Source organism: Amblyomma maculatum, chromosome 1, assembly GCF_055883805.1.
Source record: "Amblyomma maculatum isolate TAMU_Amacu chromosome 1, ASM5588380v1, whole genome shotgun sequence".
Taxonomy (NCBI): Eukaryota; Metazoa; Arthropoda; class Arachnida; order Ixodida; family Ixodidae; genus Amblyomma; species Amblyomma maculatum.
The window spans coordinates 372,628,973-372,654,062 of record NC_139344.1 but is presented as its reverse complement, the minus strand read 5'-3'; the positions used below and the strand labels follow the sequence as shown (position 1 = coordinate 372,654,062).

The window sequence follows — 25,090 nt, the reverse complement described above, 5'->3', positions numbered from 1 at the left end:
CATCAGATAAAACGAGAGATAAAGTTTTCAAACTTCAACAGGATACCTATAAATGCATTTCCCCCACCACTCTTGTTTAGTCACCTTAAAAGTGTCTTAAGTGCCTTGCGGCTTTTGATGTGTATCTTTTCATCCAAATAATTCCGTCTACGAAAATTTTCCAGACGTTCGAAGAATGGGAACACGGCTGCACTCTTCCCATGCAAGAGGGAAAATACAGCAGCGCACGCGAGTAGGCTTGTGCCACTACCTTGTTCGCGGCTATTCTTTGCTCAGAAACAGTGACACAAGTAGCTGTTTTGTTAAGTTTTAGGGACTAGCTTTTTATTTTCTGTTGTACCAATAACTTGCGGCCTCATTAAAATAATTGCTTAATGCTAGGCAGTATGCTCTTATATTCGACATTCCAATGCAGTCTTGTGCTATGCCGATGCACTGTCGGCATTGTTTTTTTTTTCTGTTGTTAAAGGGAAGGAAGGGTGCTGGTTCTGCTTGCAGCTGACCCATCGACGTGTGTCCGTGCACAACAATGAGTCCTTCGGGCGTTATTTGGGGAGCCAACAGCAGGGAAGGACACGGTGGCAGTCTTTCGCCGCCATTTACGTGGTTAGGGCCTACTTACACTGTGTGTAACGAAAGATGGTTTTTTTTTGTCCACTCCTTGTTAGGATATTTTAGCGAAAAAAAAAGTTTCAAATTACAATAATTTGAGACAAGTGCAGAGCAGTTTCATCATGGCCGTTTTGTTCTCTTCACTTGTGACGCAATAACACTCTGATCATAAGGTCATTAGCGAATAAACTGGTATTAAACAATCACACTGCACAGAAGCATAAAGCTTTCGAAGAAAAGTGATTACGCGCATAGTAGTTAATCTTATCCAGTCGAAAAAAACTACAGAAAAGTTTCTGTTACGACAGAACTTCTGTGCGGTTTTTGACGAGAATCTTGTTGTGACAACAGGACATTCAGTAGTAACATCAGAAATTTCTGTAGTTACAACAGAAAAGTGCTACAGAACTACAGACAACAGAAAACGACCTCACAAAAACTTCAGAACTACAGAAAAGTACTACAGAACTACCGAAAAATCTGACGTGTACGACAGAACTACACAATATTTTGTCGTATTTTTGACACAGCTCTGTAGTTTTTTTTCGACTGGGGATTGTTAACTCTGTGATGAAACCAAACAAATATTTTAGAAACGTAACGTTATGCAGCTGGCCACACAACAGGCGGCGGCCTGGGTCGGACCGAGTGCACTGGGCTGCTGCGTCACGAATGACAGGTGGCACATCGCTTGTGGCCTATGTTGTCCCTACACGATGCTATGAAGTTACAACAAATTGGCAAGAGTGCAACAGGTATAACAGTAACACGCAGTCGGCGTCAAGGGCAGAGACAGCTCTGCTTTGGCATCTGCGGCGGCGTGTTTTTCCAGGCAGCCCAAACGCAGTCGTGAACTCGGGGCAGCCCAGCTGGGTCCGTCGTAAGCTTCGCTGGTGACTTCGTGATAGGCGCGTACGAATTGAGCTTCTCGGATAGCTTTTCCACCATCTGCAAAGAAAGCGAGTTCTGCTTGCATATACAGGTCTCGCTTCTATGCACCGACCGAGGTTGCCTCAAGCATCAGTTTCAAGAACTCGCTAGTCATTTCATGATTGCTTGTACGGTGATGAGGAAAAACATAGTTGTGGTTTAGCTCTGGTTAACCCTAGCTGAATTGCGAAAACAACGGCGGAAGCTTCTTTTGCCTGCTACATTAATACCCTATCACGCCCTATTAGTATAAGGCGCTACATTATTGGGGACACTTAAGCTCATCCTTTAAGGGTATGACGCGAGAGCGTAAGCTACCAGCCCACATATAAAGTCACGCTTCAACCAAGCCGTATGGACGTGCCTGCGTGTCGTAGGGTAACGAGAATGCAAACGGTTCTGGCAGGCTGACTCTGATATCACTCTCCCGTATGAAAAGAGCGAGCGACCCAAGTTGGCAGCTCCTGCCCGTGGCATAAGGGTAACGTGAATTCAAATGTCATGGCAGGCTGACTTTGTTGACCGTAGCTACGTCTATTCATGGCGTAGCTGCGGCCACTCTAGGTCTCGCTTTGGCCGTCGTAGTATTGCATTCACGATAAAACACATGAAACAGATACTAAGGCAATTACTAGCTCACGCTGTGTCAAAAATTTCTGGAGCTAGCTAGCTCCAATCACTTTTCGTTCTGAGATAATATCGGCGATAATACCGATGTTCCTTTTCGTACCTAGCCCCCTTTACCGTCATGCAATTTCCAAGCCTTCTTGATATTCTCCAAAATCGTCTACAAAATATATGTGAGTACTAGCAGCATGCAAAAATTGTTATTTTACTTCCGTGAACTGAACGCGGATACTGCGTATCACATCATAAATACGCTTTCCGATCTACATTTCGCCACAAGTTCCGTTTATATATTTGGCAGCATTTTCACATATCTCTCTTCAAACTTTCTTTAAACAGTGTCTGCACCACTGTCGACCTTTCTATTGAGTCATTCTTTTTCCGTAATATATGAATGCCACATAGAGAGGCTGGTTACATGGACCATTCAGCAGTGACCTGATCAATAATGTGAATAAATTCTATACTCGAACAACACCTCCGAAAAATAGCCTGATGGGCTGTATTGTTTTATGAACTTCTGTAGTTGCTGGATATTATAGCCATTTTCGTTAATCAATGAACAATTGAAACAAAGCAGTCCCGCCGGAGTGATGCAGTGGTTAGGGCGCGCTTGACTACTGTTCCCAATGATGCGGAATTGAATACCGAGATCGGCGGCCGCTTTTCGCTTTTCCGGAGCCCTCCACTACGGCGTCTTTCATAGCCAGAGTCGCTTTGGGATGTTAAACCCCATAACCAAACCAAACCAAACCGATGCAAATCACTCGACCTGTAACCTTTAAAACTTTAACATTCTCTTTTTGAACAATCTTTGTTTCACTAAGGGCGGTGGTGAAGCTCTTCGTATTACCCAAATTGTTTATTTCTCGGAGCTCAGCCTTTATTTAAACAGCAGCTGACACGAGTATATATATATAGTATATAAAGACTTCCACAAAGCGCAAAACGCACTCTTCCCGCGTGTCCTCAAAGGCATCACAGGCCTGGAAGCAGATGCGTCGAGTTTCTTCATTTTGATGGATATCCGCACAAAAAAAGTTTAGGAGAGGTGCACTTAATATCCGCTTTTAGTGTATGAGGCGAAAGCGAACGGCGTCCGCCTAACTCTGCCTGGTGATCCTTGTTACTGTGCTGCTCACTAAATCACCAATCCCTTAATCTGTGTCTCTGTAATCTTACACATACGGATTAGCATATAATCGTAAGCTACTGGATTATCTGAAACTGCTCGACACAGGCGTAAAGCCCCGCTTTATAACAAGGCTTTACGAATTAATGTGCCTGCGTGGCTGGGGGCAGCGTGTCTGACTTGGATTAAAAGGGTCCCCTGGTTCGATTACCAACTCAAACTTTCAAATCAAAACAGCTGCCCGAGTTATTGGGCGCTCCTGCCAATTGAGTCACGTCACATGGTCTCGTGACATCATGCAATCCACCGCTTAACCAGTACCCGGCCTTGTCACCTCTCACTGTCACCTGTAATAAGATTTTTCGAGGGATTCTCCGCTCACAAAGGTGACCACACCAATGAATAAGTCAGATTTTCTATCGCGTTAAAATGTAGCAGTTACTGGCGGTCGATTCATGAAATTGGATAATGCAAGCTGTAGATGCCGCGCCTGTCAGTGTCACCTATGTACTCAGGCTCGCTTGCGGAGAGACGCATCTTATATGGAGCGCCCGTAGGAATGCAAATTCTGGTGCCGAAATGTGCAGCTCATAACGTAGTGATGCAACAAAGTGGCTCAGTTTAAAGTTGGTTCAATCCAGGGTTCCTCGCTGGGCGAGCTAGGGCATGCGTATGATAATGCGGCGGCGAGCTGCAACTGTGCAAGTTTTACTGCTTGCCCCATCACGCGCAAGTCACTAGAAATCATTCGATGATACGTTTAGAATGGTATACGTGAATTTATAGCTTTGTGGTTTGCTTAATTTCAAGATGTTCAGTTCTGGCGAACGACCTTCGCGTGCCATTTGCCAGAATTTAGATGTTCATTATTGATATTTAGTCTTTGAGGGAAATTGGGTAAAAGGAAGGTACAAGCAACCTGCTTGTGTGTCGGTTCATCGAGAAAAGAGGTTCGCGGACGATGTACACCCATTTCTATATTCTAGGACGGAATGCAAGTAAAAGACGGAGCAGCGAACGCTTTACAAACAAATGCGTCGGCCTACTGTCATGACGTCGCTGTCAACTGTCCTGTACTAGTCCAGCATCAGTGCTGGCTAGAAGGTGCAGATCAGTTGGCTACGACGCCGCCATGGCATGCCGCCATTGGTTCGAGGGTATTTGCACATCATTCTTGAGTGGCAATGAGAGCATAGCTTCAGCTTCTTTATGTGAGCCCCTTTCTTACCGACGGTAGGCTGGGTGCCAAGTTTTCAAGTTCGCACGGGTCCGTCTCTATGTTGAACAAGTAGTCGCCCTCCCGCAGCTGCTCGAGGCCGGGAATGGTCCCGTCCTGCGGCTCGCACAGCACCGCAGCTTGCTCACGCCAGTCGGGTGGCAGGCTGTCAGGACTGCTTGCGTCACCATCATCATAGAAGTTTTGCAGAGTCCTCCAAGCGAGAGATGACTTCATCAGCGTGTTAAGCCTTTCCGTCGCCTCCTTACCACCCTGGCCAGGAGGCATGCCGCCTGGCGTAGGCACATTCCGTTGGAGTCCGGGGTCATCGAACGGATATCGAGCCTCTTCGGCCTTCGGAGTTGTGACCTTGACGAGTTTGTAAGCGCCATGCCGGTACGCCGACAACCCAGAACCGGTGTCGAAGTTGATAAGAATATCGGTGCGGGGCCATAACGTGTCGTTGCTGCTTTTCGCCGCAGACAAAACAGGCCACAGGTCGATCCCGTCGATGTCGCCCAGGTCATTGGTGAGGCCCCCTGGTCGAGAACAGTGAGCGTGCGTTTGTAAGATGAAACTACATTGTTTGCCTTTTCTTGTTGGTAACTCAGGTGTATATCAGTGTATACGAAATGCACGTCCGTGTTCCTGTCTGCGAACTTCATTTTTTAATATGTACTGAAAATGATAATTTACGTGATAATGGCTCGGAGATGTACGTATCTCTGAAGAACAGTGGGTTACCACAGTTGTGGTATAATGCTACGGCGCTGTATACACTGCCAGCTTGTAATTTCTCGCATTGTATACCAAAGATAGTCTTGCTTATCTTCATAATAGTGATAAATCAACTGTGTTTATTTGCAGGAAGGTTTAGTCGCTTGATTGGCCCGAATGCTTCGGCAGTGCACCGCGATTTCAGAGTGACTATTATATAAATTTAGCCAATCGGCTTTTAAGTGAGCACCGACTGCATAACAGGTGCATCACCTCTTTAGTTGTCTCTCTCTTCTCTGAGCAAAGAACAACATCCTTGATACTCCCCAAGGTGCAAACCTCCTTGATACACCGCGATGATGTTGAGAGAATAATGAAATAACTACAAAATTATTAAGGCGAAAGCCTTACTTGGCTCATGGTTGGCTTGGACAGGAAGTGTCTACAGCAAGCGGCAGAAAATCCCCGTCATGCATCGCGCACAGGATTGCAGAGGGCACCGTTAGAGGAGCTAGAATAGACAAATGGCTCTCCAAAGCGGAGGAAGTTAGATGGCGACGCCTACAGATAGTTACATATAACACACCAGTCCGTTTAAACACAATACACACTGAGTTCTGCGATTGCGGGTAGAAGGCAGGCCTGCATCACCTGGTGTGGACCTGCCCACACAATCCACCTGATGACCGAAATGCAGTGCCGACTATTGAGGGGTGGGAGGCTGCCCTATCCAGCTCTTGACTAGGAGGCCCAACGGGCCCTCGTGACACGCGCGCGGATAGCAGCGGCAGCCGCTTAGGGACTCCACTTACACATCCCCTCCCTTATCTCTGCTCAATAAAGTTATTAAGTCAATCAGGAACACCAATCTAGAATAGTGCTGAATGCATCGCGATACCGCGGTAACGTGGTGGCGCGCGCCACAGGAACAAGCGTGAGATTCGGGCATCGTCGCTGCGCGTTGCGGGAGCGAGCTTTTACCTTTTTACGTAGAATGTCTCAAGCGTCTCTGCTGAACTTAAAGATCATCTTGGAGATTATTGATACGGAAGAAGAGCCAAATCCAGATCTAGAGTTGGGTACGGAGCTGATTTTTTGTTTAAGAAAACTCAATTTCTCTATTATATTTTGAAATGGTCGCAACTGTTTTATCAAGAAGCTTTCCCTCGGAAATGGTGGTTGATGTATGCACAACTTCTAACAAAGACATCACGACAATAGTGCGCAGATGAATTGGAGCACATTTCATCTGCTGCTAGGGGTTCCGCCTGTCAAGCTCCTGCTAGGCCTGCTCACTCCTCTGAATAGAAAATAGTTTGACATAGCTCTGTGGAAAGCTTTTTCTGGCTAGAGAACCGGTTGACTTAGGGGCGTGGTTTCTGTCTGCTAACTACCTTCACGACAATGAAGCAGGCCACAAAAGTCGACTATTCTAGAAAGCTAAGTATTCCTCCAAATGCTCATTACACTGCTGGGAAGCAAACTCTAGGATAGAAAACTTTGACACGAATGGTTAGCTTTATTTCGACATTTATTGGATATCTCGCTTTAGTGGCGCAGTTGCCGCTATTATTTGCAATGCAAGGTGGCAAAAATCTTAACCTCTAATTCCAGTTCTTCACTGCAGTAAGCGGAGAGTAACTTTATCGAGGCCTCTTTTATGGTCTCTTTCGAAGCGACTGCTAAACTAGGAGGGTACATTGAACGTAATAGAAGTCACCTGTAAGGTATATCCTCCCTAAGTTAGAGGGGACCTGACGCAATGAGCTATTCCATATCACCTCATGTTCGAGGGCATTACAGGTAATCAGTAAATCATTAGGCTAGTCGCCAAACGCTACTCAATAACATCTGGAGTAGCCGCGCCAGTAGCTCATTGCTTACTTAGCTACTAGTGCCAAGCTCAACATGGAACAGGCGGGTCATCTGTAAAGTGACGTTCTGCCTGCACGCATAGCGAGCAAAGCAGAACTCTCCTCACCAGCTGCCGAATATAGCGTGGGCAGCCAGTCGACAAGGTGCATCAGGTGTCGTACAACCACGCGGGAACCGGGAGCGAGCAGCGGGCTCCACACCACAGCTGGCAAGCGAACCCCGCCTTCCCACACGGTACCCTTGGTGCCCCGCAGGGGCCAGTTGGAGCCGGTGTTCGAAAAAACTCCCCAGGGGATGCCGCCGTTGTCGCTAGTGAACACCAGGACACTGTTGTCCAGCATCCGACGACGGTGCAAGGCTGCGACAATGCGGCCTACGGACTCGTCCAGGGCGTCCACAGCACCTGGAGAGATGGGAGAATCAGTGCAACTTGTTAACAAAGATGAATTTAAGGGGGGGAGGGGGGGCGGGAGCCCACTTATAAAAGCAGCAGTTATAACAAACGCTTGCTTATTACGAACGACGGTTCAGCTATATACCGTCAAAATATGCGTGTTTACGTTGTGACGTTTCGTCTCAGATAAAAACGAACAACCTCGGTTGCACCGCCCGGTTATAACGAACGTGAGAGCTGTGCGTCGTAAACTCGCCATGCCGTTGAGCAAGCACGCTTCCTGCCAGCGCGAATACAGAACACTGTCTACCTAGACCCGCCACCTCTCACAAAAAAGGTTCCCCCTCTTACCAAAACAAACAATAAATATGTTGCATTGAAATGCTAGTTAACCGCCGGTCAAGCATGTCCCGAGAGGATACTAGGTCGGTAGGTGTTGAGTAGATGTTTATAATCGCTCCCGTACTTTGTTAAAGCTTCGCCGATGCGTACGCGTGTATACTTGGCTAAGCATCTAAAAGGAAAGAAGCACAATAAGCACGAGGTGGGCTAGGTCGAGATGAATCTACTGCACACGGTCGGTGGCAATTATTTGAGATGTTTGAATTTCCGCCACGAGGTATGCCTTGTTGGCTGAACCGCTTAAGTGGTGCGCGCCTCCTGAACAGTCGGACTTTCGCCGCCTGCACTGCTGTCGCCACAGGCAGCGCGCAGACTGGAGGCATTAGGCGCCCCTTGTATGGAGGGGTCGTAAGGCATGAAACTTGATGAAGACGGAAATCGGACAGTATTCTATGGTTTTCGGAGAAGGAAATATATTTGTCTTCTGTGCTTTTAGGTTGGTGAAACCCTAATTCCTCGCAAAAGTTACTTCAAGAGCCTAATAACTGCGATGAGGTAGCACTTGATTTAGAGCCCAAAAATGGAGTGCTTTTGTGAAGGTGACGCAACCGTTCTTGGCGCTTATAAACTGCGATAGGTTCATCGGAGCGTCTTTACAACAGGCGAGGATTCTGACACATACAAACAGTTTCTGCGAACGCCTTTTCTGCTGCTCATATTATGGGGTCTTAATAAAGAGCCTCTTCCGCAGGAAGGCTCTCGGGCAGGAATACATCAGCGTGCTGAAAAGCTTAGGAAGTGGCCTGGTAGAGTATGCTTAGTATAAACACGCATAATCAATGTGCAATGACCTTTCAAAGCAAAGACATGGGGCACACTTTCGTCTGTATTCGTATTTTTTTCCTGTAATAACGCATGCCCACATATTACGAACTTCTGATATTGGAAAGCAAGCCGCGTGAACAGCTCGGAAGCACGGGCACACAAACTCGGGAGTAAGTGTCCAAAAAGGCTGCATTCCGATCTCACCCTTCCATCTCAGATATGAAACCCAAGTTGGCAGTGCGCCCCAAATCGGCCATGTCATGTGGTCTGATGACGTCACACAACCTGACGACCAGTCAGCACATGAGCATGTCACATCGTCTAACCACCACCTGCCGGAGCCATGCCCGTGATGTTTTGGTCACAGCACCGACGCCGGCAACGGATATTCTGCAGAACGGGGCCGTTAACGTTATCAGGTCTATAAGTAACAAAGAGCAGACTCAGAGCAGAGGGGATGCCATCTCGTGCCGCAGCCGATAACTGCTAGTGCTTGTCTGCACTGCCAGTGATAATTGAAAGGACACAAAAGAAGGCAGTTTTTTTTTTATTACTGCATTACATTATTCTTTCCACTCATATTTGCCGAGAAAGTACTCTGCTAACGAATATCGCGTTTCTCTTAAATTACTCTTTAATGGGACCCGCATGAGGCCGGTTTGAACTTGGAAGCTTTGCTCACCTGCGAGAAGCGTTCTGTTATGGTCTCCGATGTAGGGGAATTTGGCGAGGTTTCTCTCGGGTGCGTCCGCAGTCAGGTTCGTCGTCTGCCCATGAGCCGCCAGAAATGCCAGGTACATGAACAGGGGCTGCCATGAAATGATTCATACACACCGCCAGTGTTGGACAATACCGTGGTTTTTGGAACTCTAGCTCTGGTTGAAGTGTGATGGCTAAATGTACCATAAAGCAAATATCAGACGCCATAAGAAGGTAGGCCAGGCTTCAGGAACACTACCGGCGTTTCTACCTCGCGTAAACGTGACTGAGTTACGCAGGAAATCGCTAAAATGTTCAATTCTTTCCTCAATAACACCTACATGTGTGAAACACCGATAATCATATTTCACAGCAAAGCTTCAGTAATAACTCACGGGGCCCGAGCGTTCGAGTAATACATCACGCAACCAGCGGGCTTCAATGGCTGTTGCTTGACGTCACGATGACCTCTCTTAAAGGAGTACAGACAGCTAACTTTTGGGTTGATGTTTTATCCTTTGTAATGCTGTCTAAAACATCACTGTACACACATCACCACGTCATATTTGCCTACGGCCGCTGAATAATTTATAATCAAATTTTTCTTCCCACTTGTTTCAGTTTCGGTTTCAGCAGCCCAGCGATGGTTCTGACGTCAGAGTCAAGTCTAGGTCATGTGAGGGATCAAAAAACATCAATGTAATTCTTCTTGTGTAATTCACTATAACGATGAAACCAGCCTACCTCAAGAACAGGAATTACTACAAGTTAAGAATCAGTGATTATATCGATATTTTCTCATACCACGCGTCAAGACCTGATAGTGATGTCACAGCCATCTCAAGGCTGCTGAAACCGAAACTGGTGAGAAAGTAAAATTCAATTATAAATAATTTAGCGGTATAGTAGCCGAAACCTACTTTCGGATCTATCTACACGAATCACTTAGGCATCATTAGCAAGAAGAAAAATGCCACCAAAATTTGGTGTCTATAGTCCTTTAATCGCAAAATAGAGACAGCATTATTCACATTCATTAGTGAGAAAACATAATCACACAGACGTTCTTTTGATGCTGTTTCAGCAACCAATTATTGAAAACGGTGAGTATATCGGCCAGTCAGTGAGCACATGCCTCTTTCTTCAAAGTACTAAGCAACCCTTTTTTCCGTGCCGCTACCATCTTACGTTTCCACAACGCTAGCTGCCATGAGTGGCGCGTTGTCTGCGGCTTGCTGAACACTCCTAGTGCTTTTGAGAAGTCATGTGGACCTTGACGTCAGTGGTGCTACCATGACTAGTGTTTATATCACACACGTGATACAAGAGTCGAACTTGTCCTATGCAACGCCGGAGTCGCACTACGCCAGAGGTGGCAGGTGGTCACACGCACAAGAAAAGCGAGGCTACTAAGAAAGGCCGAAATGCGACAAAAAGCATAAAGCGAAGGCGGACCGATGTAGAGTAACAGCTTAGCAGCTGCGAAACGTTTGTGGATATGGCGAGTCTTGCGTTGAGTTTGTGGCGCATTGGGCGCCCAAAGGAAGTCATTATGACTTTTTTTTTATTGCATGAATTGGTACAAATACATCAGTAAAATATCGTGGTTGCCATGCCCCTTGGCTGACAACCGTGCCTAATGGACTTTCATTACCACAAGTTCGCCCATCAGACTCAAGACCTCCTCGGCAGCGGCTTGCTGCTTCAAAATTTCTTTTAGTTTATACACCTGTTCAACAAAATAATCACATACAGATCGTGCATCGACACCACAGTGTCTATAAGCCATCCTACTCCTCCAAATACTGTGAAGGCCCAATAGCATGATGAGGTTATACTGAAAATCATCATTAACAGTTGTCAAGTATCGAATTCCACGTGGCGTCAATGGCAGGTCTTTTTTAAGCGTCCTTTGTAACATCCCAGTAAAACACCGCATCTCAACAATCCAGGAACACGTGCTCAACTGTTTCAGGTTTCCTACATAGCAGACAGTTTAAGCCCCAAGGTACAAAAAGGTCCTTTTCTTCCATCCATGTTTTGACTGGGAGGGTTCCTGTATGCAATTTAAAAAAGAATGTGAAGGCCGAGGGAAAGATGTGCTCAAACGTGTTAAAAACATGACTGTTGCACCGGGCGTAAAGGAAGTCATTATGACGTTGCAGCTGCTGTAATGATTTCTCTGGTGTCACATATTGCCTTCCTGCGTCGGCACTCGGCGTTAGGTACCAGTAGCAATGACGCGGTTTCAATAGGCTTTTAAAGTTCACAGATTTGTTTGCTTAGAGGGCCCCTGAAATGCTGCTTGGTATAAAATTGTAATGGAAGCAATTCATAGAGGCTGTCTTTGTGAGTATCGGAGTGAGATTTCGAGTGAGATACCTTTTGGGAGAGCGCGTTATCTAAATCTAGTAAATAGATATCATGGGCCCTTAAGATTGAGGGCAAGGGTAGCACAGTCGTAAGGCTTGTACAAATTCGTATATTGTGCTGAAAAGCCGGAAAAGATGGCAGGTACTATACCGTACCTCTCAACATCATCGCTGTGCAATGTGAGATGTCTGCAGCGTTGCGGTAAGATAGTAAACAGCACGAATATAGAGGCCTGTGTAATCCTGACAGCGACTTTGACTATATGCATTTTGAAATGTTAATTAATTTTACAGCGGTGACTTGATTTCAGCAAGGACTGAAGTTGGGAAGCAGCAAGCTCCCCTCCAAAGAGACCCTTTAACAAATTGCGTCGACCTATTTACTAGATGTCGCGTCGAGAAAATAGGCCGACGCAACCAGTCGGTGACGAAGTTTGTCTCCCACGTCCTATCTGAGCCGCTCACCAACCCCTCTTTGTCCCAGTGTATTTGATGGTGTGCACCGGCTAACGGCAATGACATGTAAAAGACGGTTGGCCGTGACTTCTTCGGCAACGAGTTAATGTCATTGGTTTGAACGGTTCTAAGGCCTCTATTGAGGTGCTGCCCTTTTTTTTTCTTGAATCACGAGCCTAGTTATCGTTTTTTCCGAACAGCGAAATTCACAAGGCTACCGTTTGGCTACTAGCAGGAAATATTGAGGAAAAAAAAAGAGAATTTGGGCAAATAAATGGAACTGCAGATAAGAATGCCTACTTGCTTTGTTCATGTCATCTTACTGTAGTAAGGAAGATATATGTCTTCCTTACAACAGTAAAATACTGTATTGTACTCTACTGTCTCTGTGTACTGCAACATTGCAGTACATAGAGATGATTCCATGGTTGTATACAGTTCCCAGTCGAAAGAACAGTGCAACAAATTTTGTGTTGTAACCAAATTTCTGTGCGCTTTGACCGTGAATCTGTTGGGACAATACAGTTTTATACACTAATATCAAAATTTGGGTAGTCACAACAGAAAAGTACTAAAGGAAAATTAAGAACTACACAAAGTACAATAGAACTGCCAACGTTTTGTCGAATTTTTTTACATGGTTCTTTAGTGCAATTTTTTCCTAATGGTGGTCGTAGCAAAAAACCTTCGCTGGGAAATACTACCCCAGAAAAAGCTCCCCTCTCACCAAAAAATGAAGAAAAGTTCTCGACCCTTGGCAGAAATCGTGCTCCATCGGCCTGTCCACTTTGAGAATAGGTGTTAGCATGAAGTGCTGTGCAGTGCTAGTTTGCATCACCGGCAAGCAGTGCATGTAATCTCATAGAAAGCACACGTACTGCAAATAACTTCTTCCGGGGCAACATTGAAGAGCAGACGTATCTAGAGAAACACTTGATTTCAGCCACCCCATTTTAATTGCATTATTTCTTATACACGCCTCAGATCTGTTCATTGTTTAATCGCTTCCACGGATGAAATCACTTCCATGAGGGCGAATACAATGTTGCAACACACGACGCGAAACGGAATCTCTGTAGCTATCGATAGCCCAGGGAAGGACTACAGTTCTTTCGGCGCGAAAAGGACTGCCGCAAGTTTGAGCAGATGTGACGAACCCTGCTTCTCAGCCTTCTCCCCTATGCTTCCACGCGCGTGGTTGCTGGCTGCCTGTCCTTCACCAAGAGTCAACATTCTACATCACAGGGCGATAATTGGAAGGTATTACTCGCGAAATTGCCACCTTTTTAGTTCTGCTTGTCCGTCGGTAGGGAACAGAAACATAGGTCGTATCAAAATATTGTGGTATTTCTCAGGAAGCGTCCGGTATTTGCCATTTCGAAACACTATTTAATCTTCTACGTTGTCAAGCGGCAGAAAGACCACAACATCCAGCATTACCACGAAAATCCTAAATTCTTGATATTTCCTGCAAAGGTTCGTTAGAACAATGTGTTGAGTTCCCTCAGGGTGCTTTGGCACAAGCAAAAAGAAAATCATGCATTTATCTATATGGACTGCTATACTAAAAAATTATCGGCCAATCTTTAAAATTGCACATTACAACAGTGATAAATCACGTAATAATAGGAAAGAATCAGGAAACAAAAACTTTCCTGATTACAAAAAAAAAATGAAAATGCTGCTGATAGGTATTGAACATTAAACCGCGCTAACACGTTTCATTAGACAGCTAATCTTGATTGTACCATTGATACGGGAACTCATACGGCGCCACTTTGGGATTTTTTTTTTTCTGGTTCACAAAAGGAAACTTTTTCCGGGGACGCTTCTTATTTTTTCTTTTTCGGAACCCGTATGCAGCTCCAACTCTTCGGCAGGCAACACTGCAGCTACACACATGCCACGGGGCGAAAATGAAATTCTGCCTCGAAACCAGGAGTGAAGGTGCGCTTTTGCGCTGCGTAGCACGCAAACCTTGTCGGAGTCGTGGCTAGAGATGATGTCGACGGCTCTGTCGGTGACGAGGTCGGTGTCGTACGCGCCATCTTTATCGGCCACCAGCGTCTCGTTCTCCCAGTAATCGCGGCCACAGATGTTGTACTGCGTTCCAACAAAGAGAGATGAGAAAGAACATCAGTGCAGCTGTCTGCAACATCCGCTCGCTCTTAAGATTTGTATTTCTCTGCGGGAACTCGATGCTCTGAATAAATTCACACACGCACGCACGCACGCACGCGCACGCACGCACACACACACACACACACACACACACACACACACACACACACACACACACACACACACACACACACACACACACACACACACACACACACACACACACACACACACACACACACACACACACACACACACACACACACACACACACACACACACACACACACACACACACACACACACACACACACACACACACACACACACACACACACACACACACACACACACACACACACACACACACACACACACACACACACACACACACACACACACACACACACACACACACACACACACACACACACACACACACACACACACACACACACACACACACACACACACACACACACACACACACACACACACACACACACACACACACACACACACACACACACACACACACACACACACACACACACACACACACACACACACACACAAACACACACACACACACACACACACACACGCACGCACACACACACACACACACACACACACACACACGCACGCACACACACACACACACACACACACACACACACACACACACACACACACACACACACACACACACACACACACACAACGTTTTGGCAGGCAGTAGTTTGCAGGTGCCATTACCGAATACTGATTCGTCGATCGGCTTCGTAACGTAACGATGCCACACGCTGTTAGAGTGTTGGAAGGAGATGCAGACTCGGGTAGCCCCTATGAAAAAGAAGGGCGGGATAGGAATAAACCTGCCATGGCTCTTGTATACAGGGTCTGGCACGCAACTCCAAGGCCATGTAGGTAAGCTCGCATGTCTTGGTTATGTGGGAGCTTAGCCGGCCATTTGGGCTACCATCTGCATTACTGACAGCGGCTGCTGCTTCGGCATCTCAGCGTAGGTTTAGTAACAATGGGTGTAGTATCTTATGCCCCCTGCCCACTCGTCGCACACGTAGAAGACTACTGCCCGATACGTCTTCTTGATGCAATGGGTGGAATCAAAGGTACGTAATTTGTCTGAAAACATCTAGTTTTTTTACTGTAGGTCCTATAAAAATGACGAGAATTTTTGCGGATTAGTTGTGTTGTAAGGCAGGGAAAAGTTATTAGGTGCATAGCATAAAGTAACGTATAATTCGGGCCCCAGGCACTGTCAAGCTGATTCGCCTGGAGACCGCCAAATGCTGGAAAATGAAATAAAATGAAATAAAATGAAATAATGAAAACATTAAATTTGCATAACACAGCATAGTTCTAACGTAACCCCCTTTTTTATTGATGAAGTGAACGTTGGATGACAGTTCAGATGACCAACTGACGCAGTACATGTTCTCACTTGATCAGTAATCTGCGATGTTACTCTTTGAAAAATGACGGAGCAGAAAGAAAAAGCAAAAAATTCAGGGGGCACTTTGACGATCTAAAATGCGCAGAGGCGAAAGCCCATTGCGCAGTTGTGACGTCACTGCGCATGCACAGTTGTGGCGGCTACTGGGTGTCAGTTGAGGTTTGCGTACGAGCCTACTGAGCATGCGCAGTGCGTGCGTTTAACATGTCTCAAAGCTTACTACTTCTAATAATTAACTGACTATCGTTGAGTAATTAACTAATTATGATTGAGTAATTAACAAATTATTGTTAACTAACGTTCATACACCTATCAATACATCATTGATTGATTAACTATCAGTACTGAAACCATCCTATTAATCCTCCTGAAGATGATTTACAGCTGCCGAGGACCCACGGACTGGACGGCGAGCCATAAAAGGTTTTCGCCCTAAAAGAGGCAACCACAGAAACTAATATAAGGACATCATCAACGACCCCGAAATCCCTCTCGTGCCTGTCCACTATCCGCTTTTCCTGCTATGTCTTTGCACTTTATTCGAGAAACGAATTCACTTGGGCAGTTCTAACGTATCCATTTTTTTTTAACACCTCTTGCTAGTTACTCGCACCACTGTATACCTCTAACTTTGTGTCATAGGCGTAATATGTATTCGCTTCCTTGGAAATCATTCTTTACATCGAACTTCTCTCTTTATTGCCGTGACTCGTAGAATAGTAAAACTAAAAAATTGGACTCAACAAGGATAAAATTTATGAAGGCAATGGCCACGTCAGTGGTATAGATCATGAAATACACAAACAGGCTTGGAACATCAAGCGGTGAAATGAAGTAGACTTACAAAGTTCAGCTTCTGTGTGAAGTAGTACTTGGCCATGTTATAGTACCCGTAAAAGGTATCGAAACCTCGCCGCGTAGGTAGGTACTCAGGGCCGGAGTACCCCAAGTGCCACTGCAAGATAAGAAAGGGTGAGGGAATTTTTGTTGCTGTTATCCATGTGGTCGATAAGCAACTGCTATTACTAAGCGGGTTAAATGAGGCTGCCTAGCTCTGCAGTTAAGCGCCGAACTAATTGTCCTTGTGCACTAGACAAGGGCTGAAACGGGACAAGATTTAGGCACTAGAGAACGTTATTGATTTTTGTACTACTCATGTTTCGCTTCTTATCTAAAAGCAAAACAGAATGTAGCAGAGCAGTTCGTGAACATGGTGAGCGGAAGTGGCCCTCATTACTACCAATTATGATTTGTTCCTTTGTTCAGACTTCTTTTTTCACCACCGCGGACCGTACGAGCACTCCCTTGCTTACCATCTGAATTTGGTGGCGATAAGATTAAATTTGAGGGGCTGCAGTTTAATGAAATCTGCATGTTCTGGCTGTACAAAATAGTGAAACAAAGAAGAAAGAGTGAGAGTTCCTGCAAAGTGACACTAATAAGTTGGTTATGGTTTACACTGAAGAATTAGTCCGTATATTTGATAGGTAGAATGAAACTAATGCACGTATACGAATGAAGGATCTCGAACCTTCAAATTCATTCTAAACTTGTGAACTGCCGAGTTACTGTCACGATACGTAATGAGCTTTTAAACTGTCCGTTATCACATCTTTCCGTCTAATCCGCCATCTTATTGGCTCTAGTGCACTTGCCCCTGAACAAAGCATTGGTAATAGCGAGCTAAGTGAAAGATATAGTCACGGTTCGCATTAAACAAAACAGAGACCTGTCTGTGTTTCTTAACCATGTTTTCCCTTCAACCTGCTGATTTATCTGGTCTCCCACTTCGGTCTTAGCCTAAATAAACATTTCATGGGAGAACGATTCTGCGCATATATCTAATGCGAACTTATCTTATTGACACAGAAACATTAGACTCTTAAAGAAGAAGATGCAGCAATTTTTCGTTGCTTGTACTTTATGTTGCACAAGACATCAACACACATGGAATACCACGTGGCATTCGCCTGTGGGAGGTAAATAATTGTTAAAAAAGATTTAGCACACCGGAGACGTACTAGCTCAGACGTATACCGGTTTACTGAACCCCTCGTACGCAGGCGCAGTTTAAGGAATAGGGCAATATATGGACTTCGACGACCTCCGGCGCTGCATGCATGGTTATACACAAAAAACAATACACACACAAGAGAATTAAACTAAGACGTTAACACGAATGATGTGCTCGCTACTGCAGCGCCGGAGGTCGTTGGAGTCGTATAGCCAACTAGCCCGCTCGCAATTACTACTGAGGATACATGGACACCGCGAGTGCGCAGGAGGCGTCCAATAAACGCACCACTATACGACTAGGCTAGCACGTCTCCGATCTGCTCAATTTCGCCATTATCGCATTTTCATCATGCGCCGGTTCAGGTTTTACAGCGCAGCGATTGTTGTGACGTCAGAGTTTATTGTAAATAACTTGACACGTAAGAAAATTAGTGCATAAGAACTCGTTCTTCCTTCACTGGTATTTTGACTTTTGGGACAGGCTGGCTTTAAGAACAGCAGTGAATTAAAATGACAAAACAGCAATTATAATGCGGTTTCCTTAAGCTTTACGTCAGCAGTAAAATACATTTACATCACAGCCATCACCGGGCTTTTGAAAGAGAACTGTAACCGCATACAAAAGAAAATATTTAGGAGTCTTGAACAATTACATGAATACATGTTGTCCATGTATTCTAATTTATTACGGACTGTTAAATAAAAATAAAACAGGCTACTCAGAATTGAGTGTCAGCTCTCCTTTCTCAGCAGGTGCATCAAAAAGGCAGCCTCTTAATCCAAACTTTATCCAATCGAAACACATTTTGGCGCACCTTCGAATTAGAGTTATCTTAAATCGACAGTATACAGTTCTCGCTGGGGCCATCGATGCTCTTCAGTGGTCATCAAAACGCCTGTATGAGGATGAGCTGAATATGCTTACCTTTCCGAGGGCGTGCGTCACGTAACCGAGCCCCTTGAGTCGCTCGGCCATCGTGGGAACGCTCGGGTCCATCCCTCCCGGCTGGGCCGGAATCAAGACAGCGTGCTGCAGACCTGCGGCGCATGCGCGAATATCCACCGCTTATCCTGTGCGGATTACGCTAATCGCTGGCTTCGCAGCGGGATAGCTAGGGCGTATCTAAATGTGCGGTGCATATGGAATAAAAAGATGCAAAAATGAAAATGAGCTAAAGAATCCAAAGATGGCACATAAATATACCACAAGAGTGTTATGCTATAGTTTTAAAGAGTTCCACTGTATCCATTGACACATTTGCATACCCGTTGCTCCACTACAGTCTGCAAGATGTGCGAGGCGAAGTTCTCGTACAATATTTCATCTTGTTCTCCCTAAACGAATGCTATTTGGTGAAGCAAAGGTAGCATGTCCGGCAAGCGACACAAGTGTACAAGTTTTGATTCCTCCACTTGACCAGCCATTTTTTTATTTTCATTGCTCCGACGTCACGGCTACGTCACTACCTCGCCTAGACAAGTCGTTTCGTGACATGGACTGACACCAGAGGCGGTGCGATTTTCGCCGTAGCGGGAAATCTAACGCTGCCGTGCTAAAATCAAGTGAATCGCTGGATAGATACGCGTTTTTAATTACGGAACAAGAGCACAGAAACACTGGAAGAAGCCGAGTAAGGGGGCAGTTTCCACCTCGACTTTTCTCTAGAGCTTTAAGGGCCCTTATGAACAAAGATTTATGTCTGCATGCCTGTCTCCGCCTGCCTCTGGATGCCTGCCCGCACGCACGGCTGCTTGCTTGCTCGCCACCCGCCCGCCCGTTTTTCCCTCCCTCTCGCCGCCTCTTCGTCCGTCTGTCTGTAAAACAGTTATCTATTTACCCATCCTGATGGGGTAGAGGCCAGTCAGGAGTGCCGCCCGGGAAGGGGTGCATGTTTGTAGCGTGTAGTGCTGGCTCAGCAGGATGCCGTGTGCTGCCAAGGCGTCCAAGTTGGGCGTCGGGACCTGGCGGGATCCTGCAAGGCTCGTGTCCGCCCAGCCCTGCGAGCGGGAAGATCAAAGTGCATTTTATTTTCAGTCCACTTGCAGGGCACATAGACTGTAGGATCATAAAGTTACTGCAGTCGATCACCAATGGGGGGGGGGGGGGGGGTGCGAAGTCTGGCATTTTTACAGTCTTCGCTGCTATGGCGGCAGTTCCTTGGCGGAGGGTGTCCTTTAGTAAAATGGTAGCAGTCAAAACGAATCCGCGAAGCCGAATATGACCTTATTCAACAGCGCGAAAAGACAAACAAACACGAGGACGTTAACACACACAACAACAGTATCACCGCAGTCACGTTCAACTGCACGAGCTTTGTTAGACTTAAACCATTTTATCACAAGACGAAGAGCATGGTGGCGCGATCTTGTGTCCAGCTCGTGCTCATACTCGCGCCCTGAGCCTCGCTAACTTCCGAAACGAAGGAGCGAAGGCTCCCGATAAATGCATTTGTCATCGTTTCGCGTACGTGCAACCAAATAGGGACTTTGCTCGGAGTGCAGCTTTGTGTGCATAATCGTCGCAGTGCTGGTGGTGGTGCTAGCGGCCATAAGAAGGATTGGGGGACAGTTATTCTCCGCCTTTAATAGTAGCGTTAAGTGCTCCTGTTTGCAGGTCGTTTTGCGGATTCTCTTCCGCACGCATGCCCTTTGCTACCAGCTTATTTATAGCGACATCAGATTAGGACCACTAGAGGTAAATAACTAGATAAATAAGATTGGAGTGGAAAACATTTGGCAGGTATTCTAAGATCATGAATGGAAATTTACTGCTATCGTACAAGAGGCAAGTATATAAACTCCATGTGTTACCTCCAGGTAGATATGAAGCGGAAGCATGGAGGCTAAAGACTAGGGTTCATACTAAACTGGAGATAAGGCCGAAAGCCGTGACAGGGATTAAAAGCGATTTACTGATATTCTATTCAAAATGAACGCGCAATCGGCATGGTCAGGGCTGGATGCTGAGCCAAGGACACCTAGGCAACGCAAGCACATTCATACGCTTGGTTAAAGGGGAGATTTACATGTGTACTGGTAGCGTATGCGGAACTTATAAGTGTCCCCGTAATTTTCGCTCACAAAGCCGACGCCATATATTTAGGAGAACAGGGACTGATCACTTGGCGGCACCTGCGCGGATCAAATAGCCAAAGGAACGAATTGCACTATAATAAAATGAGTCTTCTTTTATCAACGCTATTGCTTTAAATGCCTGGGTATGCAGAAAATTCAGAGTTGTCCGCGTTATGAGCGAGAACTCTCGGGTATGATCCTGGCAGGTGACAGAGCGCTGATTGGTCGACTGGTTGTGTGACGTCAGAAGACCACGTGACGTGACAGGAGCTGCCAACTCGTACTCCTCATTTGAGATGGAAGGGGGAGGTGGGATTCGCACCTGCCGGGATCTTTAGGTCTTGTTTAAGACACGCTACTGTTATAGGCCACGGAGGCACGTCCGTATAAGGCTCCGTTAAGGCGAAGCTTTGTATCTATGTCACGCGTTCTTGCCACGCTGTGATAACTTAAGACCGCATTTTAACGAGTACGTGTGAAATAATAGAGACGAAAATCAAATTAAAAAAAAAAATCTCGTGGTTTAAGCATTAACCAGAAATTTATATTTTAAATTGATCAGGAAAGTAAGGTTACAGTTGATGGTGGCAACATACTGGGTCCCTTGGTTTCTACTGACATTTCATATGTTTGAGGCATCTAAAGTGAATCGATTACATTTTGTGATTATGCCACAGCGCCATGCAGAAAGAAAAGAAGAAAATACAACTTTATCATTGAAATAAAAGTTAGCAGTTGGAAAGATGGTCAGCATGTGCTCCTAGACCATGAGGATTCCGGGTGACACAGGCCCATGCCAGGGCTTGGGATTGAATGTCTAGATCGTCGCTGGCCTTTGCTTCATTACACGTGTCAAGGGAGAGATCAGCCATGAGTTCACTGGGAGGTAGATGGCGCAAAAATCCCTAATTATATGGTTTAATGATGCTATTTCACCGAAGAAGATACAAGCTGGGCTAATTTCTGAATGTATGGGTTAGGGTATTCATGTTCACATCAACTTAAGGCAGCCTACTTTTTTCTCTTCCAATAAATTGCAGCTAGTTTTAATCTTCCTTGATTCGCTTTTAAACTACGCTCAAATCAGAAAACCTCACAACCAAAAATACCGCCACAATTGTAGCGGCGCAGCCATCAGCAACACTTCAAGCACGAACTGTTACTGGTATCTGCGGTAGGTTACAAAGGATTTATTTTGTTTCTTTATACATTTACTTATATTTCAAGCTATTTCCGTTATCTTAGTTCTAGTTTTGATAAACTCTGTGTATCTTAGTTAAGACACGATATCTGCACGCGACTTAGACGACGCGGCAGTCGTTGTGTTCGTAGAGCTTCATGTAGCTACTATACTAACTGTCGTGTCCACTACGCCAGCTCCTGTAGACGTGGACTGCCACTGAGACTTCAAATTACTATATGGTAAAAATACGATTTAAAAGGTTCTGTCATGATTCTCAGCTCCACAGCCGGGCATTCGTTAATTGGTGATGAAGCTTTCTAATGAACCAAGAAAAAAATTGCCCACGATTACGTTACTTCTTAATGCGCAATTTGAGCTCAGCCCATCAGCTGTTTCACCTTCTCGATAAATTGAGGCAAAGATTTCGAGCAAGACACGTATGTACAATTACAGGCAACTTGTTTTTTTTTAATTTTTTACACGTATTCCTTCAAGAAACACTCCACTAACAGTTCTTGGCTGTCATGAAAGAAGCTTTGTGGTCGGAGAAATGAAGAGAGCAATTGAGTTATCGGGAGGTTGCGGGAGGCAGCGCGTGGGTCCATGGGAACGTTGCGCGACGAACAGATAGCAGCGACTGAGTGATTCCGCTGACGCCGCTAGCGAGTGAAGCGAGTGAGAACGGGATGCACGCACCGTGATCCGCTTAGCGAGCCGGCGTTTCGACAACCGGAAAGCACCCTCGCCACCACTCAAAAAGGGGGGCGGGGGGGGCGGCTCCTCTTTCTGCATGGCGGCGGAGGCCTTCTACGCAGCACGTTGTCTTGACTCGCCAGCGGCGTCAGCGGCATCAGTCAGTCGCTGCTAGCGCTGCCTGCAGCGACCCTCCTCCCCCACCCCCCCCTTCTCCTCGTGTTCTCCGGTTGCTGCGCGCACTCCTGCCCCCATCGTTCGCCACTGAGTGTACCCCCCCTGACCTCTTCCTGCGAGGCTCCGGTTGCCGAAGCGCCGGCTCGAACTGGGGGGCTGAAAAGGGGGCGGTACTGGTTACGAGGCCGACGACGCCGACGCCGCCGCGAGACCCAGGAACGGGCGCCAAAGAGCTGCGCTTTAAAAAATGTTCAAACGTAAGTAGACTGACTCTTTAAAGCGGCGCCGCCTAAGTGTCCTCCCCTTTTGCCATTCACCTCGCCCAATCGTTTCTCCATTTTCTTTTGCGATACTTGTGATTGGCGGTAGCGATGCCACGCTCGCGCCATCGCGGGCATTCACCGAATAACAAATAGGGACCATCGACCGTGGCGTCTCTTGAACCAATCGCGAGGAGTGACAAAAAAGAGACATGGAATAGAAGGAAAAGAGAATCGTTGTACAATACCGGGCTGCGGCTTCTTCGTGTGGTACTTACCACGTCATCGGCCATGATAAAGATGATGTGTGGACGATTATCAGCAACGCATACTACGGAGAAGGCCAGGCAAAGAACGTGGAGCAGGATCATGGTAGAAGATGCTTGGGCGAGCAGAATTAGTAAGCCTAGGAATGAAGAGGTAGTAAAAATAAGAGAAAGATAGAGTGCGTGTAGTAGTCAGAAAGTTTTTCAGTGTTTGCTCTTGGGCTAGCTGTTTCATGGTTGCGAACTTAGAGAATTTAGCGCGACGTGACACTGCGGCCTGTTTATCGTCTATCTTGTGTCGCACAGGATTTCTTCATTTGCATGTGGGCGAGTTTTATCATATCATTGTGCTTATTTTTCATGATAATGTGACATCTGCCAATCCTCTTGCCGCAGCATAAGCCGTGATTTTGCGAAATTGTTCTCGTTTACTTCTGCAGCACTGCAAAAATGCTCCATGATGAGCTACCCAAAGTGTTGTTCGCGCAGCTGAACCTAGTTATGACTGTTTGTCGATTGTACGCTGAGGATGGATCTCGAGTGTTGGAACCAAGTATTAGAGCTGAGAAATAGCGTGATGTTGCGTTCCAACAACCATACGCTTTCTTAATTACCACCTTTTCCTCTGGAAAGCCGGTGTCTCAAGGAACATTGTCAGAAGCGCGTCGTCGCGTCACTTTCAATTCTGCATCCACGGCGTAGCTTGCTTTGTTTTTAAGCGCATAATATTGCCGCATAGAAGACGACGCAAAAGATGACGACTATGGGAACACAAGCGCGAGCTGAAAGAAGAAGGAGGAAGCTTGAGCGCAAGACTCGTTCTAGTCCACTAATCAAACCGTCTTATATTTCGGCCCTCCTTGGCGTTCTGTCGAGACGTGACACTGGTGGAGCGCGCTGGGGTATGCATAAGACTCCTTCCGGCAGTCCACAGCGAATCCCAGATATCGACACTCCTGTCCATCGCGCTAGCCGCCGCCTTCTAGGCCTAGCCCCGGAGTACAGCCATCTGCCAAACGACTCTTCAAACGCCCAAGTTCGTCAGGTCCCCCAAGCCATAGCACATTCCAACCTTACGCCGGTGACTCTTCAGAACACCAAGGTACCAGAGTGCTTTCGCGGGGAAGCGTTTGAAGATGTCGAGGACTGGCTTGACCAGTTTGAGCGAGTGGCCAAAATCAATCAATGGAGCGCAGACCAGAAGCTGTCCAATGTTTATTTTGCCCTTCAGGATAATGCTAGAACGTGGTTTGAAAACCACGAGACCAGCTTATCCACATGGAATGACTTCCGCCGCCAGCTGGTAGATACTTTTGTGAGAACGGATCGACGAGACAATGCGCTGCGCCTGCTTGAAGTGCGCGTCCAGAAGCCGAATGAGAGCGTGGCTATGTTTGCGGAAGACATGGCTCGCCTTTTTCGCCGTGCCGACCCTGATATGAGTGAGCCAAAGAAGCTACGGCATCTCATGCATGGCGTCAAAGAACAGGTGTTTGCCGGCTTGGTACGCAACCCCCCTAAAACCGTGAGTGAGTTCGTTAAGGACGCTACGGCTATCGAACGAGCCCTCCAAGACCGGTGCCGCCAGTACAACCGACCGGTCAACTGTGCCCCGACGACTGCGG

The 25,090-nt window shown here is 46.3% G+C and overlaps 1 protein-coding gene across 1 annotated transcript; it reads right to left on the bottom strand.

Annotated features, from left to right (window-relative positions):
* Window positions 1-405: 405 nt before the first annotated feature.
* Window positions 406-23,570, bottom strand: LOC146208213 (arylsulfatase B-like). The gene is made up of 9 exons (XM_084578242.1): window positions 23,478-23,570; window positions 19,650-19,809; window positions 18,737-18,849; window positions 16,640-16,750; window positions 14,175-14,300; window positions 9,353-9,479; window positions 7,216-7,512; window positions 4,530-5,056; window positions 406-1,560 (listed from the first exon to the last, which is right to left on the bottom strand). Exons 1-9 carry the CDS (start codon window positions 23,568-23,570, stop codon window positions 1,393-1,395), a joined length of 1,722 nt encoding a protein of 573 aa, XP_084434368.1. The 3' UTR covers window positions 406-1,392.
* Between the last annotated feature and the right edge of the window lie 1,520 nt (window positions 23,571-25,090).